At 38.7% G+C, this 16,277-nt stretch overlaps 1 protein-coding gene across 1 annotated transcript in view; it reads right to left on the bottom strand.

Moving 5' to 3' along the window:
- Window positions 1-4,638, bottom strand: part of MON2 (MON2 homolog, regulator of endosome-to-Golgi trafficking) — a 115,681-nt gene extending 111,043 nt beyond the window's left edge. Inside the window, 1 exon segment of the mRNA XM_036018725.1 lies at window positions 4,117-4,638. Within this exon segment, the coding sequence (XP_035874618.1) occupies window positions 4,117-4,227 (111 nt within the window). The 5' untranslated portion in view covers window positions 4,228-4,638.
- Between the last annotated feature and the right edge of the window lie 11,639 nt (window positions 4,639-16,277).

Raw genomic sequence — 16,277 nt, forward strand, 5'->3', positions numbered from 1 at the left:
AATTTCTTCTCTAAAGTGATGCACTGCACCTCTCAAACTTCCTATCACTTCTTTCATCACTAATTAATCACAGCAACAAGCTTGTTTCCCTATCTTACCAAGAAAACAGAGGTCACAGGTCAAACTGCCCACAACTTCCTCTCTCTGCTATGCCCCTTACACAAATTTATCACATTCAAACCCATTCTTTTCTTTTCCCCTTCCTCTGGCAGAAGAGAATGTGTCCTGTCTCAACTTGAAAGCCAGTTCATACATTTATGCTCCTACAACTCCAGCTTACTCATGGACCTTGCTGTAGCAAGTTTTCCCTTTCTCTCCCATATCTTTAACCTTAGTCTACCCAGCTCTGTCCCTTTAATGCTTCTGTTTCCCATCTTTCTTTTTTCAGCCCATCTCTCACTTACACACTCTACTTGGCCCATCTTATCTATTCCCATCACTTCTACTATCATGTATAAACTGATACTCCTAAATCTGAAATTCTAGACCCTCCTCTTCAGTACCAACCCATCACCTTCAAATACCTACTGGTCAGTTCCCCTTAGAAGTCACACATAAATCTTAAACTTAATATATTTGTGGCCACTTATTTTCCCCCAATATTCCCTCCTATATTCTTTCTCTTCGTGATCCACCCAGTTTCCCAAGCCAGAAACCAGAGAGGTATCATAGATTTCTCTCCACATATACAAAAGGTCACTATGCCCTGGTAATTATACCTGACAAATCTCTAATCCATACTCTCTTTCATCCCCATCTACCACAATGCAAGCAACTTCCTGTCTACCTCAACTGCTACCTCATTGCAGGCAATCAACACTTTTTAAAATCTGCTCTCTCTGCCTCATTCTCAATCCCCTCTAACTGTTCCACCAATACTGTTACAGTCATGTTACCAAATGTGAATTTGATCATACACTCCCTCTTAAAAAGCAAAAAAAAAAAAAAAAAAAAAAGACTAATGGCTCCTAATCACCTTCAGCATCACATTTATTTTACATGGAAGACAAACATGTGATGTTTTCTCTGCCTAGAATGACCTCCACCATCACCACCACCTTCTTCTGTTGGCTATCTTCTACTCATGCTATAAAGACTCAGCTCAAGCCCTGACTGGTGTGGTTCAGTGGGTTGGGTGTCTGTTGGCTAGTGGCATGTGAGAGGCAACCAATAGATGTTTCTCTCCCTCCTTTTCTCCCTCACTTCCCTTCTTTCTAAAACAAACAAATAGTTGTAAAAATAAAGAGACCCAGCTCAAGATTTATAAACTCTGACCAAGCTTCCACACTCAGTTAGATCCCCCTCATCTGTTTCCACAGAGTTGTGCCTGCAAATAAGAAATGACCAAAAAGTTTTTATTCATTAAATACATCAACATAAAGAGGTTACTGCTTCTGAATGTCACTGAATATCAATTACATAGAAGTGACTTTACAAAGATTTAAAGTGATTTTTAAGACAAAATTTTCATGCAAATAGTCCAAAACAAATTAGTATATCTGTGGAATAAAAAAAAAAGAAAGTTACACTGCTGAAGTATGAAGATTTACATTTAAGAACTAAGGAAAATAAGCAGGGCAAAAAAGAGGAAGGAATATATTACTGTTACTATTAACTCCTCCCCTTATATAAAAATCACAGAATAGAAACAATTTAATATGCAAAGGACAGATTTACAAATGAAAATAATTAAGACAGAGAAAACTATGTAGAAAATCCAAAGATAAGTAATATCAGTAAATAAGACACTATCCTTCATCAATACCCTTTTTCCTGTTTCTCCATCAGATTTGAAATTTTAAAAATATCCAGCTTATCATTAATTTAAAAATATATATAGGCAAGCACTGTGGCCAAAAAAATAGAAATTACTAAAAACTCAAAATAAAGACTAAATATAGAATGCATTATGCATTTCATTCTACCTTGTTTAAACAGCATTGGAGAAGGATATATCCCTTCCAAAGAACATATGTGATTAGCATACTAAATTTGTGAGCAGCCTAATAAGTAATCACAAGTATTTTCAGGTAATACTTGTGAAGATACTGGGAGAGTATAAACTAGCAAACTAGTATGCATATGGAAATGCTTCTTATATGAAGAAAGGTTTTGTTTTAGAGTCTGTCAAGTACCACTAACACACCCCCTAAAACAAATAAAACTAGAAACTTATCAGTTCCTTAAAGAACAAAAGCCAAAAATTGGCATTGCTATTAAATTTCAGGAAAAATTTAATTCAACCAAACTTGTATAGTGTCTTGAAAGTTAAGGCTCACTCCTAAAAAATCATCACTACCAAGCTAAGTATGTCATTCTTATTTTAAACTTGTGACACAAAGTCAGTTTTCAATTCCTAAAGTAGAGCCCTAAGCGTATTAGAAATGCCATTGGTTAAGGAGTCAAAGTTCTTACATTCAATAAATTCTTACAGAGCATGTACTGCTTATGAAATTATGTATCAGATAATCACATTTACTTTTTGCCATTACCTCAACACTAGGTGCAATTACTAACAATCTCTTTAGCCAATGTTGAAGTAAAAAAGCTAATGAGCTTTTTTGAAAGTTCCTAGATTAGAAATGAACAGAGTTCTGGAACCTGGTAAGTTACCTGTTTGGAAATCTGAATGCTTTTTCCAGTAAAAATAATGTAATAAATGGCAAAAAAAAATTCCCAAACTAGAGGCCTACAATATAGAGGAAGCACACAGTTTTTATATTAGTTATATGAAGAGTCAGTTCTATAAATTATTGTTAAAATTATAAAATAGGACTTGACATTTTCTAAACAAGAGCATTTTTCTTATAACTGGAACAGCCTAATTTTAAAAATTACTTGTTATTACTTTCAACAGAAGATGATACAGAGAAAATGAAAAGCAATATCAAAATGAACTACTGAATATCTGAAATAAAATCTATCATAATGGTCATCTTTCCAAAAGTGGTACATCTGGTTCCCATCATTAAGTACTATTTGCTTACTTTAGTAAAGAAATACTAGATGGTGTTTGTTAAAAACTGATGAGACCAAAGCTCTTACAGAAAAGTTAAGGCTCCTTGGAAGCCTAAAATCCAAACTTTTGGGGGTAAGTTCTAACTTCAGACTCTTTATAATAATAAAGACAAAACAACTTAAAAAATTTTTAAACTATTACACAATTCCTTGGTGAACGTTTAGGACAATTAGTAAACGAAATTGTAGGTATACCAGACCACATTAAACAGACATAAAAATAATTGCTTTAACAAAAATATCACTGAACTATTTTATTTCAGAAATGAGGAAAGGTATTGAACAGCATTTTTCTTTTAAAGTTTAAGAGAAATTAAATGGAAGCTTAAGAGAAAGACCCAACAATGACTAAATGTTAAAAATTTCAATTCAGGAAATATTTGCAGAATTTAATTCGTAGATATTATTAATTTGAGCCTCTTTAATAATAACACTTTTGCTCTGACATCTTTCCCATCATAATCTAATAAATCCACCCTTTAGTCCTATTTTGCGTCTGAAATAAAACTGAAGTTCAAAGAGGTTGTATTCCCAGCACAAGCTTCCCACCACAGTATTGCTCATAACAAGGTTTAACATGGTTCTGTGGGTTATCAATACATGTTGTAAGTTAGGTGTCTCAGGATAACTTATTAATACTTTATGAATTGATACGGAGTTAAACCTCATGACAAGATCACAAGGAAAGCTACTTCCAATTGGGTAACACACGATAAAGGTGAGGAGCATAGATTTCACCACACGATGAATATTAGCTTTTAGAAGCAACAAACATAAAATTTTCAGTCCTGGCTTGGCTTTTCCGAGTTTGAAAACGGCCAGAAAAGGAGAGGCCAGAAGGGGCTGAACCGGCTCACACAGCGAACTTCATTCCTAACTCCGGAGAACAGGAGAGTATAGAAAATCAAAGTGCCTCCCTCAGATCTCTCCAAAGAAAACTATAAAAAGCGTTTGTGGAACAATCTACTGACTTGCAAACTTGGACAGGTGAAAGCCAAATGAAAATTAGGGCTGGAGGATGGCTGTGAAGGACTGGACTGGGTCTAACAGGAACCGGCAAGTTCACCGTGTCTTCTCCAGACCTCGCCCGAAGCTTACCTCCTTGACAGGTGGAAATTTCTTTTTGCACTCCAGGGACAAGGCCCTTAAGTCGCTCTGCATATTCTCCAGCAGCTTCTTCACTGCCTCGGGGCTGTTGGTGCCGGACATGATCCACCACGCTCCCAGACAATTTCAGAGCCGCACAAACTCCGGCACTGTCAGGTCGTTGGGGCGTCAGGCAGCTCCCTCCACGCACCACCGGATCTCCCGCAGCCGCTTCTGGGGCCCCGCGGGGACTCCGCTGGGCCTGGGATACCAACCCGAGCGAGACCAGCGCCCCCCGCAGCCTCCCGGCAAATCCCCCGATTCCTCTCCGCGGCACCCCCGCAGTCTTCCCGCACTGCTAGGCCCCGCCAGCTCCGGCCGAGGAGCCTACTATGCGGCAGGTCCCTCCCGCTGCCGCGGGGCCCAGCCACACCGGCTGTCACAAGCCAGCTCGGCCAGAAGCCTCAGCACTAGCTCCTCAAACCCCACAGAATCGCCAACGCCATTAGCCGAGTCGCCCACAATTCCGAGCGCTGCCGGGACACGTCAGCAGCACTTCCGGGCACCGCGGCCCCCGCCCCCGCCGTGGCCAACCCTGGAGGGCGAGCCACGGGCAGGGCGGGGCCAGGGGCGTGGACACGCTCGGGGCAGGCTCGGTTCCGGAAGGGGGCGACTGCAAAGGAGAGGGCTTAGTACTCTGCTTCAGCAAAACTTGCTTCCTTTTCGGTGACAAGTGTCTGAGCGGAGCACCGGGTATTCCTTGGCGTTACTCTTTGCGTGTGTTTGTGTTAAATTACATCTCGCCGTAAACAGTTTGCTTCCTTTTGGATTTATCATTTGTCGTGTCCTTCGTTTATGCCCTCGAATCTCCGGGTTAGTGGCCCCAAATCAACATCTACCCTGCTTTAATTTTTGTGTTTTGTTTTGTTTTGTTTTGTTTTTTGTTGTTTTTTACCTCCGTAAGCACCTAAATTGTAATTCCTCCATAGAGGTGAACTTACTGCAGAATAGCCCCACATATTTCTCTGAACTTCCAGACTCTCGCTGGCTTTACTTTCACCCAAAGGCGAAAATCCTTGAGTTCGCAGATTGGGCGCTACGCGATCTTCCCCTCCCACTTCACCGCCTATCCGCCTCCCTGCTAAAATAAAAGTTTCAGAAGCATCCGGATTGTTTGTTTCCTGCTGTATTTAGAGTGCCTTGGCACATAGTAGATGATCAATAAATGTGTTTAATGAATGACTACCCTACTAAAAACAGAATTTTGATGCTCAAATAAGGTATGATATAAGTCTGAAGTGCCAAGTACACGTGAAGCAAAGGTAAACATGAAGTCGTCTGTGCTGCTCCGAAGATCCAGGTCAGTATGCTTTTGTCCAAGACATTTGAGTAGGAACTAGAGAGAGGTAGTGTGAAAACCTGAACCAAGATAAAGGTAGGACATGAAGAAATAAACACCTTTATACAACTGAGTTGTTGACACCTTTACAGAATGGAAGACTGAGATTGTCAGTGTGTGGCAATGTTCAGCTGTAAAATAAGGACTTGCACCACGATTACTTTGTAAACAAAATATTTTTTTCCTGAGAAGCAGCGAAGTAAAAATGAATGAAGGTGGCACATGAGTAAGAGTAGTAAGCTCCTAGAAGAGGAATGTGGATCATTTGTGCCTATTACACAACTCCTGTATTTTATGTATTTTTCTAAACTGGATTTAGAAAAAAAAGTTTAGGTGGAATATGTGGAAGGCATTATTCTTGAGGCCTCAAGGAGCTTTTAAAAAAAGATGTTATGTATTTATTTTTAGAGATCCAGAGGGAGAAAGAGAGGGAAAGAAACATCAGTGTGTGGTTCCTTCTCACGGCCCCTGACTGGGGGCCTGGCCTGCAACCCAGTCATGTGCCCTGACTGGGAATGGAACTAGCAACTCTGGTTCGCAGGCCAGCAATCAGTACACTAAGACCCACCAGCCAGCGCTCAAGGAGCTTTTTAAAACAATTTTCTAGTCCTGGCCGTTGTGGCACATTCTCACAAAGACGGGATGTTCTTCCCAATCAGGGCATCTACCCAGGACTGTGGTTCAATCCACAGTCAGGGTGCCTATGAGAGGGCAACTAAGCAATGCTTCTCTCTCTCCCTCTCTCTCCCTTTCTCTCTGAAAGCAATGAAAAATGTCCTCAGGTGAGGATTTAAATTTTTTAAAACTAAAAAATAATTTTTTAATTATCTAATAATTGGCCCAGTAGTCTAGGATCAAGTGTTTGCCCAGTGTCTTTCCCTATGTAACCACTTTTTCTTTTAAAAATTAATTTTGTTATTATTAGTAACTTTGGCATTATTGACTCAAAATCAGCTTCCTTAGAGTCTTTTACATTTCTGTTATATATAGTTGAGGGAATGCAATTGGAATTCATTCATTAAAAAACAATATTTTCAATGATTGAAAAAACTATTTATTTAAGGTGAAACTATTACCTACATCTAGTATTCTGTAAACTTCTTTTCAAAAGTAGTTTTCTACATACATATGCCCTTAGAGATGGTCCTACCCCAGAAACAATGCATGGTTTTATACCAAAACCAAGCAAATTAGCAAAGGAAAAAAAAATTTTTGGTTTTATGAAATGAGCTAAATTCAGTAGTTAGCATTCTAAAAACACAATCATTTCTCTTTTAGTAGCAAAAACAAAATTCAAATACATAGTGTTCTTAAGTATTTCAAGAAGTACTTTCTTTTTTTAATTTAATCTTTATTATATTTTCCCCATTACCATTTAATCCCCTTAAACCCCCACCCTCCCAATAGTCTCCACACTGTTGTCCATATCCATGAGTCCTTTTTTGCTCCATCCCTCTACCCCCAACCTCCCCGCCAATAGCTGTTGTCTGCTCTCCATCTATGAGTCTGTCTCTGTTTTGCTTGTTAGTTCAGTTTGTTCATTAGATTCCATGTATGAGTGAAATCACATGGTATTTGTCTTTCCCTGACTGGCTGACTTCACTTAGCATAATATTCTCTAGGTCCATCCATACTGTCGCAAAAGTAGTACTTTCAAAATCAGAATACACTTATAAATGTTGGTATGAGTGTAGAATGGTCTTCTGTGACTACAAAATCTGTCTTCATTGAAAATTACATTAATAAATGCCTAATAAATTTAATTTTGTGTTACCATAAGTAATGCTTTCATGGCATTATCAAGTACTAGTTAAGCCTCAGGCCCTCCCTGATAAAACTGATAAACCCTCAGTTTGAATCTCAGCTCTGTTAGTACCTGAGTGATTCTAGCAATTTATTAAACCTCTCTAATCTTCAGTTTCTGCATCATTAAAAGAAGACAATACAGGTGCTTTCCTCTGAATGAGATATTGCTGGTACAGTACAATGACCGGCACACATTAAGTATTCCGTCAATGTTTTAAGTAGGTAGTAGAAAAAAGATAACATTGCAATCATCAATCACTGTCTTTTATTAACTTCTAACTAGACTTAATTATCAGCAAAATTTAACCTTCTAGTTGAAAATTAGGAAACCGATATATATTTCTGAACCTTTTTTGTGAATCTTTTAGAAAATTACTTTAGCCCTGGCTGGTGTGGTTCAGTGGATTAATTGTGAGCCTGCAAACCAAAAGGTTCCTGGTTCGATTCACCATCAGGGCACATGCCTGGGTTGCTGGCCAGGTCCCTGGTGGGAGACACATGAGGGGCAACCACACATTGATGTTTCTCTCCCTCTATCCCTCTCTTCCCCCCTCTAAAAAATAATGAAAATACAATCTTAAAAAAAGAAAATTAATCTATTTTGCCATGAGCAAGTGTTCATGTGTAACAAGAAAATTTGTCTAATATCTATCTCAGTTCAATGATGAAATACAAACATTACCCAGTGTACCTAATTGTTCAGTCCTTCAGTTTTCACCATCATTCATTTATTCTCCTCTTGTGTTTTTCTTTCTTCTACCTACTCCTTAGATATTAGTATTTCCTAGAATTCTATCATCTGCTTTCTTCTCTTCATTTCTCATCCCAGAGTAATCTTATGCATGCTAGTGGCTTGATTACTACCAATCTACTGATAGCACCCTGTATAACCTCTATATTGGCAAATACCAATAGAATGTTCAGATTAACAGAAATACCACAACAGAGACACCACTTGGGCTTACTTATCTAAGGGATACAGAGAGGAATGTAGGTGCAATATCTACTAAGAGATAAAAATGAAAGCTTCCAAACCTTCCGAATATTCAGACTTTCTGGAATATGTAACATCAGACCTAGAAACTTCCCTTCCCCTTCTGGTCCTAGTTTTACATACACAAAGATAGCTTGGCACTATATGTAACTTTCTCTAGAGATCACCTCAACTAGGCAAAGTAGCTCATGAGTCTTACATTATATAATGCCCACCATGATAGCTAAGTTGCAGTACAGAGGATATTCAGACATAAACAAATCCTTTATTCTCAGCTTCCCTAGACTAACACAGCCTAGTCCAATTATGTTTCTGAATTTAGCACTATGGGAATAAAACAAGAAACTGTTGCCAGATACCTTAAAAATCATAATATTACTGCCCTGGCTAGTGTAGTTTAGTGGATTAAGTGCAGGCCTGCAAATCAAAGTGTTTGCCAGTTCAATTCCCATGCAGGGCACATGCCTGGGTTTCGGCCAGGTCCCCAGTAGGGAGCACATGAAAGGCAACCACACATTGATGTTTCACTCCCCCTCTCCCTTCCTTCCCCTCTATCTAAAAATAAATAAATAAAATCTTTTAAATTAAAAAAAATAATCATGATATTAAGCTCTTATACACAAACTTACAACTCCAGAGCTCTTATGTGAGATACAGACATTGCCTTACTCTACATTTTCACCTGAAAGTCTCATTGGTACCTAACACTCTTCCCAGCAAATGGAGTTAGTCCTCTCCATACATTGCCAATCAAAGGCATCATCATCCACTGGTTGCCCAAACCAGGAACCTAAGAATCAAATCTGACTTTTCCAGTTCCCTCATCCACTGCATCTAAGGGGAATTGATTTTCTCCATTCTCAACTAGCTTGATTCAGGTCGTCATCATCATCTCTGGTTTGAAACAAGTTTCCAAAGTATAATTCCTAAAAGAATCTAAAAGTTAGATTTTTTTAGCAGTAGGGGTTCAAGGAAATAATACATGAGAAAACAGAGGAAAGGAATTTCAGGCCCTATGCAAACACAGAAAACCTTAGCATTCCTAACTGCTTAATTAATCTCAGCAGTAGATATGTTTTTGCTTGCTTTCTTCTCCCTTCTCTAGTACTTAAGTACTGCCAAGACACATCCACTCTGTGTCTCTGCTAAGATTTCTCCTACTTCTGATAACCAATTGCCTCACTCTTAATTTTTTATGTATGGAGATTCTGCTTTCTCATAGCTTCTGCTTCTTCACGTCTTTGGCTACCTCATGGCCTCTGCTATTTTTCTTCTTTGTCTGTGTCTTATTTAACTTGTATCTCACTACCCTACCAACTATATACTTTGTCTTTATCACATTCAAGTTTCTAAAGAAAAAATCTAAATAATTCAGAAAATAAAATATAGATGGTGTACTCTGCTTTGCTATGCTGTTTACCAGACTACCTCCTAAGTCACTGACAAGAACACAGATTAACTATCTTTGAAACATGGGACACCATGGTTCAAACTGGTGTGGGAAGGTCAATTGGTTTATGTGGTCAGGATAAGGGGTTCACATAGCATAGAACACGAGCATCTATAGTGAAGAAATGTAACAGATCTGTAATTGAATGAATTAATAAATATCAAATGTGTTTATAGATGCTTTCTTACCCACTTTTTTGAGTAATTATATTTTAAATGTTATTCAGTTTTTATGATTGAAGCTTAAAACTGTTAAACTCATAATTAATAGTTACTATGAATTTAAGTTTAGATTTACTTTGGTTAGTCTCACTCTATTATTTTTTTCTTTGTTATCATTCATTCTCTCTCTGATTTACCTTTCCTGAAATTAACTCATTTTTATGGTTTTCTTTTTCAAAGAATTTTACTTAGTGCAGAAATGATTAGTGTTTAATACCTCTTGGTACGTGCTGTCCATGTACTTCTTAAAATTTGTTCTCAAAGAATCCCTAAAGCTTTAATATTCAGAATTAGAAGTTATAACTTACTGACTGGTTTAAATTACATACTGACTGGAGATTTCTTTACAGAATAAAGAAATGATAACACAAGACAAATTAGGAGTGGAGAACCTAAAATTTACTATTTCAGACTCTGTGTTCCTAGACGTAAGAATAAGTTGTTTATATGTTTCTTATGGCTACTCTCCAAAATTATTCTGTAAACATTTTATTTTCTGTCTTTATTATAACTGCTTTCAGGACATAAAAATGATTCTTGTGTGTGGTACATCAACGTTTGTTTTGAATTGTGTGGAATGGCAGTAACAGTGAGGTAACAAAGAAGGAACAGGTTTATACTGCCTCCCTGTCTAGCTTTCTTCCTATGGCCTCTGTTTAATCTGTTCTCCTCTGACTGGTTCTTCCCACTTCTCAGCCTATTTATTGCTTTTTCACCAAATGGGCACATACAGTTTCATATTCTTACCCTTCCTAGTTAGACCTGTTTTAATGCAGTTAACACACCTATGTCCAGCTGCTTGACTAGACACCTCAAAATGTGATTTCGAGTTAAAAGACATCCCATAAAGGCACTTACAAGAGGCAGGAAGTCATGTTGTGTTAGTTCAGTATTTCCTAACGGGCAAAATCAGAAGAGAGGTCTATGTAAAGCAGCCTAAGTCCTCCTCTTAGTCTGAAGAGAGTTGCCATTTATGGAGCAACTGAGAAGTTCTCTACAAAATGCATTTACTATCTCATTTAATTTAATCTTTGCAAAAAGTTCTGTGAATTAAGAATCACTGTCTGCTTTACAGATGAGGAAACATAGGCTCAGAGAGATTAATTCACTTACTAAAGGTCCTGTAGCTAGGGAGTGTGAGTCAGAGTTCCACCTCAGGATTTTGACTCTAAATCGTATTCTCCTAATTCTGCATTTTAGAAGTGACAAGTTGTCCCATGAAAAATCTGGTAAAGCTTGAGGCCTGTCTCCTTCATTAATCTATTTCCTGATTATCTTATTGATTGGAATCTAACTTTCAGGTTGATTATTTGTTTAGGAAGAAAGAATTTTAGGTTTTTCATAAAATTCAATACATTTCTCTATGTGGAATAACATATCCTATTTAACTGTAAGCTTATTTTTCTGTCTTCAGTGGAAAGGCCCTTGTTATTTATAGCTATATTCCTGGCAACTGGCATATATATTCTAGGCTCCAGTAAATATTCGTTTTAGTTTTATAGGTTCTCATCCTCAATCATAGAGGAATAAAGGTACTGAGAAGTTATTCAGACAAGAATGCAAGTAAAGGAAAACAAAATAAAAGACTAGGGTTTACACATTGGGCAACCTGCTCCCACAAAGAAGACCAGGATAAGTCTGGTGGAGTGAAGTCTGCCATGTACCTCCCACCATACACCTTTCCTAAATTAGCTGCTTTTTTTCCTCAAGAAGCATTGGTTAAGTGATTGAGTGAGTGAATGAGTGATTGAGTAAGTAAATGAATGCTGTGACTAGAATGAGTTTTCTTTATTCAAATCTTCAGACCTCAGCCGTCAAAATACCTGGTCATTGTAAAAACAACTGTACGTCACATATGGTGTGTGCCAAAGGAAATGTCTCAAGTCTTTGGAATAAAACCTGAGTAACAACCCAGAATTCTTCTGCGATCAATGAAAATATTGTAGATTCTTGACCAACACTTGGTGACTTCACATGCAGTAATAGATGGCTTTTGTTATCTACCTCCCCTCTCCCTCTAACTTCTCCCCATTCCCCCACCTGCAGTCCTCGATACCCCAGGACATGCTATCTGCTCTGCAAAGCAAAAGGAAAGAAAAGGAATTAAAAGCAGGAATTTAATGGGGTGTGTTTTTTTTGGTCCCCTTTTCCCAGCAGTCCTGCTTCTCAGTTGCCTGCCTTTTCAGCCTGCCCCAACCATTAGCCAGACCTACATCTTCAGAGTCATCCATGTTGAAACAGGTGCAGCACTGCATTTGTTTCTCCCCGATTGATCTTTTCTTTTTTTTTTCCTTTTCATTGGTAAATGTACTCTGGTTCTTTTCAAGAAACAATACAAGATCTTTTTAGAGTTATAAGGCATTAGAGGTACAAGGATGTTAGAGATCATCTAACCCACTTGTTTTACAGAAATGCCCAAGGCAGCTGATGACCCAAGCTGTTCAGTGATGTTATCATAAGTGTAAAATTCCTAGCACACTGCTTGCCATATGACTGGTGTTCAAAACCCCAGAACTCTGTGTCCTATTAATACATAGCCAAGAATAACCAGTGACTGTTTTCCCTAATTACATGTACGCACCGAATTGCACATTTTTATTGTAAGACATTTGTGGGCACAGGTTTTATTTTTAAAAAATTATTAGCGAGGCCAAGCAGGGAGCTCCCAGGGCCTATGCCTTCACAGAAACACCAAGAAAAAAAAAAAAGAAAAGAAAAAGAAAACAAATAAAACTCTCAGAATTAACTTTGTGAGAACTCTAGTAAATAGTCAAAGACTTATAGCGACCAACAGAACACTGAATGAAGAAAAAAGTGACTTAAACCAGTAGGAGCGTTGTGTGGTATTTTAGTTTAGCCTTGTCCCACCCACTTCCCCAGTTTAGCTGGGGGTCTTCTAGATGACAGTTACTGTGCCTGGTACCAGCAAGAGGGGAGTGGACCTTGTTCCCAAGGAGTTGTGTTTGTCTGCTCTGATCTGTCTGGGAGGACAGACCAACACAATTGCCTTTGTTTCACCTGACTCAGAACTCTTTCAGGGTGCAAAAACCGCTAAGCGCGGACATTCTTTGAAAACATTGAAAGGCAAATGAACAAACTTAGGAATGTCTCTCTTGAATATTTAATATAGTCTAAATATTTATATATCTACATATGTAAATATGTGTATATAAATCATAGATATTTGTTGCGCGTGGGTCACCGGCCAGCAGTGACCACGGAACGCTGTGGATGGCTCGCCGAAAAACACGTGAGAAACAAACAAACATGCACAGAGACAAACTAGTTTCTGTGGGGAAGTAGGGACGAAATGGCCACCCCCCCTAGTGGGGAGCGCCCTGATTTACAGTCCATACCTGCTTTTATTGGGCTCATTTTGCATAATAATTCAGGTAAAGTACAGTACTTATTAGGGGGAAGTAAGGAACTATAGAAAACAAGGAACTCTGCTGGTCTATTGAGTCGGGGTCAAAGAGCTGTAAGACTTTGAGGAACAAACTTCCTCCTTGGACCCCTCTCATTCAACTGAGAACATTCTAAACAAAGAAGGTTTCACAGTAATTTACATGTTATTTCTTAGGCCTTAACCCCCCGGGGAATCTGCCCTTTTCAGCACAGAGCTGCACCACCCTGTCATTGTTTCAGGCTTAGTACGGGAACTAAGGCAATAAGGAGATTTTCTCCCAGACGATGAGAACTCAGGCTATGTCAAAGCCAAGGAGCAAGGGTCCGTCACCCTCTTTTGCTGCAGCCCCCCAAGTCCTTCTTTTGGGGGGCCTCCCAAAGTGATCGTGCCTGGCTTAGGTCGTTCCCCCCATGGGGAATCTTACCTGTCTTTGGCTAACCGACCAAGCTTTTTGGGGTTCAGTTATGAATAAAGCAGCAGAAGCAGTATTCCTGCCAGGGAGATAAGCTTTTGTCTCCTTGCTGGCTTAGGGTTCCAAGGGCGTTCCCTTAGCCTTAGCCTAGGCGGGGGTTTCAGCTTCTGATACCAGTCAGGGCGGTTCCCAACAGATATTTAGACAATATAAAGATAGAAAATATATACATATAATTTACATATATATTTAGACTATATTTACATATATATGAACATACATATATTTAGGCCACGAACTGCCAGCTGCTTTACGGGGTGGGTGGAGGAATCTGATCTTTCGCCCAAGTGTTCCTGTATCTTCACCTTTCTACTAACACTTCACGTTATTGGACTTTTTAGCAGTTTGATGGATTTAAAGTCACATCTCACAGTTTCAGTTTGTATTTATCTACTTAGTAATGATTTTTGTACATCTCTTTGTGCACTTATTGGATTTGTCCATGTTTCTATTGGGTTTCCTCATTGTTGACTTGGAGACCTTTTTCATATATTCTAGATGTTAAGCATCTCACCAGTACTGGACAGTATAAAGGAGATCTTCAAATTTGCCATATGTGTGTTAACTTTGTTCACAGGTTTTTTGGTGAAAATAAATCCTTAATTTTGATAAAGTCCAACTTTATCCAGGCCCTGGCTGAGGGGTCTTCATTATTTTTTGTCATTTCTTTAACTTAAGGTTTGTCCTCTCCGATGGTCCATTCCCACCTTCTATTTTATTCAAATTACTTAAGTTGAAGAGCCATGAGCTTGCATTATGTGGATTTAAATGTATCAGCCCATGCATGGATTTCAGAAAAAGGGGCATTCTACCAATTAATACTGACATTTCAGAATAGCTTTTCAAAGTTCTGCAAAGCTCATTAACAAAGCTGGTGACCAAAGTGGGCAGTATGCGGTCATCAGGATTAGGCCTGGGTAATCCTCCCAGATGTTTTCTCATAATATAATAGATGCACCTATAATTAGAAACTGACTTCTCTCTTTATTATCTGTACTCTTGAGTCCTTGACCAGTCCATTTTAAATGGGAAGGCCGTAGGGATGATATCTAAGAGTTATTCTTCACTCTCCCTAACTGTATGATTAACCTAGGTTTTATTTTGATTTAATGAGGAGTCTTTGTTGATCTTTTCAAACCATAAGGAGGCATCTGCAGGACCACCAAAACATTCAACTAATTCATAAAGGTCAGAAAGTCCTGGAGAATATGCCTCTAACCCTAATCTGAACTGTGTAAATTATTGTTTGTTTCTTCGTGGTTCAGGAAAGTCCTTTATCATATAAGGCAGACTGAGACTAATACATAAGATGACTTGTTGAGGAGGGACAATTGGGGCCCTTAACTTTCCTTCCGTCAGGTCCAAGTACCAGAGAAGGAGGCCCAGGGTCTTGAGTAACTATAGAAAACTGGGAAATCGGCAAACTAGGAACAGGTTTGGGGAAGGGTGCAGATATACAAGGAGTGTCAGGACATGGTAGAAGGGAAGACAGGAAGGACATGCAGATAGATGAGGAGAGGAAAAGGAGGCAGGTATGAATGCCTTTGAGGCTGGAATAGATGAGGGAATGACGGTTGAGGAGGACAAGTGGATCCTCGAGGGATTAAATAGCTAAAGGTAAAGCAGATTGAGATTGTCAAATGGCATGATAAAAGTAAGACTGAGAAAGCCACTTTTTAGTTTCTTCATATCAAGAGAAATAAGTAGATCATCATTAAGAGGGGGGTTCGGATACTTAGGATACAAGGGCTTCCCATAAATGAACCTACCTGGGAAGAGCCCAAGAACCCCAGAAAGAGGACACAGTAGCTCCAAACTATCCTTTGTAATATTTTGACTTTTTTGGACATATTAGACTGTGTTGGTGCCATAGTGATGGAACATATAGTCAGTAGGATAGGAACCCGGTGGAGGGAGAATTCCTCATGGAATTAGGCTGGTATTCAAATAAAGAAGAGACCTCACAAAAGATCTAGGAGGGTTCCCACTTAACAGGAAAAAGCCAGGAAGAATTCCATTCAACAGAAAGAGCCAGGGATTGGATCCACACTTCAAAAACAAAACAAAAAAAACAAACCCCAAACCAAAACAAAGCAGAAAACACAAAAACCAAAGATGACTTTGATTCAGGAAAATTCTCAAACAGAGAAGAGCCAGGAAGAATTTCTCTCCAGGATTAAATCCCTACTCAAAAAGTGCTGAGATGTTTCTAAGGATGAGTATAGCAGTTCCTCAAAAAATTAAAAATAGAATTACCATATAACCCAGCAATTCCACTTCTGGGCATATATCCAAAAGTACTGAAAGCAGGGTTTCAAAGAGATATTTGTACATATATATTCATAGCAACATTATTTATAATAGCCAAAAATGTGGAAGAAACCCACATGTTTATTGACAGATGAATGGATAAACAAAATGTGGT

The sequence above is a fragment of the Phyllostomus discolor genome, chromosome 2 (assembly GCF_004126475.2).
Source record: "Phyllostomus discolor isolate MPI-MPIP mPhyDis1 chromosome 2, mPhyDis1.pri.v3, whole genome shotgun sequence".
NCBI classification, from domain to species: domain Eukaryota; kingdom Metazoa; phylum Chordata; class Mammalia; order Chiroptera; family Phyllostomidae; genus Phyllostomus; species Phyllostomus discolor.